The sequence below is a fragment of the Meleagris gallopavo genome, chromosome 7 (genome assembly GCF_000146605.3).
Source record: "Meleagris gallopavo isolate NT-WF06-2002-E0010 breed Aviagen turkey brand Nicholas breeding stock chromosome 7, Turkey_5.1, whole genome shotgun sequence".
NCBI classification, from domain to species: domain Eukaryota; kingdom Metazoa; phylum Chordata; class Aves; order Galliformes; family Phasianidae; genus Meleagris; species Meleagris gallopavo.
Window position 1 is genome coordinate 34,980,748 of NC_015017.2, and position 1,820 is coordinate 34,982,567.

The 1,820-nt window shown below is 44.6% G+C and overlaps 1 protein-coding gene across 1 annotated transcript in view; it reads right to left on the reverse strand.

Moving 5' to 3' along the window:
• The window catches only part of LYPD1 (LY6/PLAUR domain containing 1), a 17,575-nt gene extending 16,033 nt beyond the window's left edge, over positions 1-1,542 (reverse strand). The window contains exon 1 of the mRNA XM_010714104.3: positions 1,434-1,542. Within this exon, the coding sequence (XP_010712406.1) occupies positions 1,434-1,542 (109 nt within the window). The remainder of the gene's footprint in view (positions 1-1,433) is intronic.
• Between the last annotated feature and the right edge of the window lie 278 nt (positions 1,543-1,820).

The following is a 1,820-nucleotide window of genomic DNA, read 5'->3' on the forward strand; positions in this document are numbered from 1 at the left end:
AAAAGCGTGAAGAATCAGCCAAGGGGGAACAGCTATTATTTCAGATGGAAGGGATTTTAAAGACCTCAGCCATGAATTGTAGCAGTCAGGTGTAGGTTAGCCCCGATGCCCTTCACATTTATGGTGCTACATTACTAATAACAGGAGTCAGAGAGGGAGCTGAAGAAATCTTTACAAAAGTAGCTGGCTCCGCTGTCACTGCACCAATTTCCCCTGTCTAATCTTTCACCTCCAAGGCCTCCATTAAGTGCTGTGGTCCTCCTGAGTGCAGAATAGCAAGTACTTCCCAGTGTGCAAGGATGTATCCCAAACCCATTAAATCTTTCAGCTCAATTCTTCTGCTGGATTACTTGGCCTGGAGTTTAGCGTGGAGTTCTTCTGAAGGCCGCTGAAGGCCCATTCAGTTCCCGGTGTTGGAAGGAGGTTACAAGCACATTTAAACTGTGCCTGACCCTCTTGTCTTGACCGCTGTCTGACAGGACTTGGGTTTTTCTGCTGTTGTTATTAAAGGTTGCAGTGTCAAAGGCTGTAAATGTTAGAAGTTCAGAGAAAAAGGGAATTGACAGGATGCAAAGTCTTGTTGATGATCTTTAAAATTCAGAAGGACGCTTTCTTCCTATTTTTTTTTTTCCTCTGAAGTAAATGAATAATGAGAGAGAAATCAGATGGACTTCTTAAAACTTCATCATACTCAACCACAGAGTAAAAAGCATGTGCAGAGTTACAGGAATCTGAGTGCTTTGAACAAGACCTATTGAGAGCTATTGTATGAAGATGGTGTAGAAATACAGGTGCAGTGAGGACCCAAGAGGAAGCTACCTTTTTAATTTGTAGGAGGTTGCAGTACAGATTATAGTGTTCAGATTAGAGGCTTTAAAAGGATGATTTGTACTGCTTCCTTTGATGTTTGATATCAATCCATATTCTTTAATGTTCAGTAGCGTTGTGCATAAAGAGTATCCATAGGCTGCGATTGAAGCCCTGGTGAAGCTGGAGCTGTAGGATCAAGTCCACCCTGCTCCTCCCTGCAGCTGTCCTGCTTTACAGGACCTCCACACCCCAATTCCTGACTTGTGCAGGGACCCCTAGCATTCAGAAGGGACCACGGTCTGGAATGAGCTGGAGAGTCATGATAGCCCCATGGTACCCCATGTGCTCAGGTGCCCATGATAACCCCTGCCCACCACACTAGGGTTGGGCACTTGAGCCCTGAGAGGCTTTGTGGCTCCCATATGACACAAGCACTGATTGTCCCAGGCTTGGGGGACCTTCACAATTTTTACTCATCCCAGATCTTTTTGACTAAGTGTCTGCCCTCCATCATCTTTGAGGTTTACAATGTTGGGTTTTTGTAGTTACAAGGCACTTGGTTCTCGCATGAAGAAGATACAGGAAACCACAACAAGTATATCTGCTGTAAACTCATAACTTGCCAAGAGCAGAGCTATCTACATCTGCAGAGCTTTCTTTAGGCTTCTTAGCTATGAGGCAGATGTGGTCCAAGATGAGTGTTCCTACGAAGCCAGGAAAAATGAGGGGCATTCGAGAAAGGGACTCCAATGGGAAGGATGTTGGATGAATGCGGGGATGGCGTTGTTCAGTTGTGTGAGTCTGTCAGAACAGGCTCTTATTTGTCCCAGCATAATGAGAATAGAGAGGGAATGTGAACTATCTATAAATACATCAGAGAAGTAAGCACCAGGGACACAGAGGAGCTAGTTCAGCTGGAGGACAGTGCTGGCACAGGAACAAATTGATAATAAACTGGCCGTGAATAAATTTCAGATGGAAATTAGAAGGAGCTTTTAATCAGTAAAAGG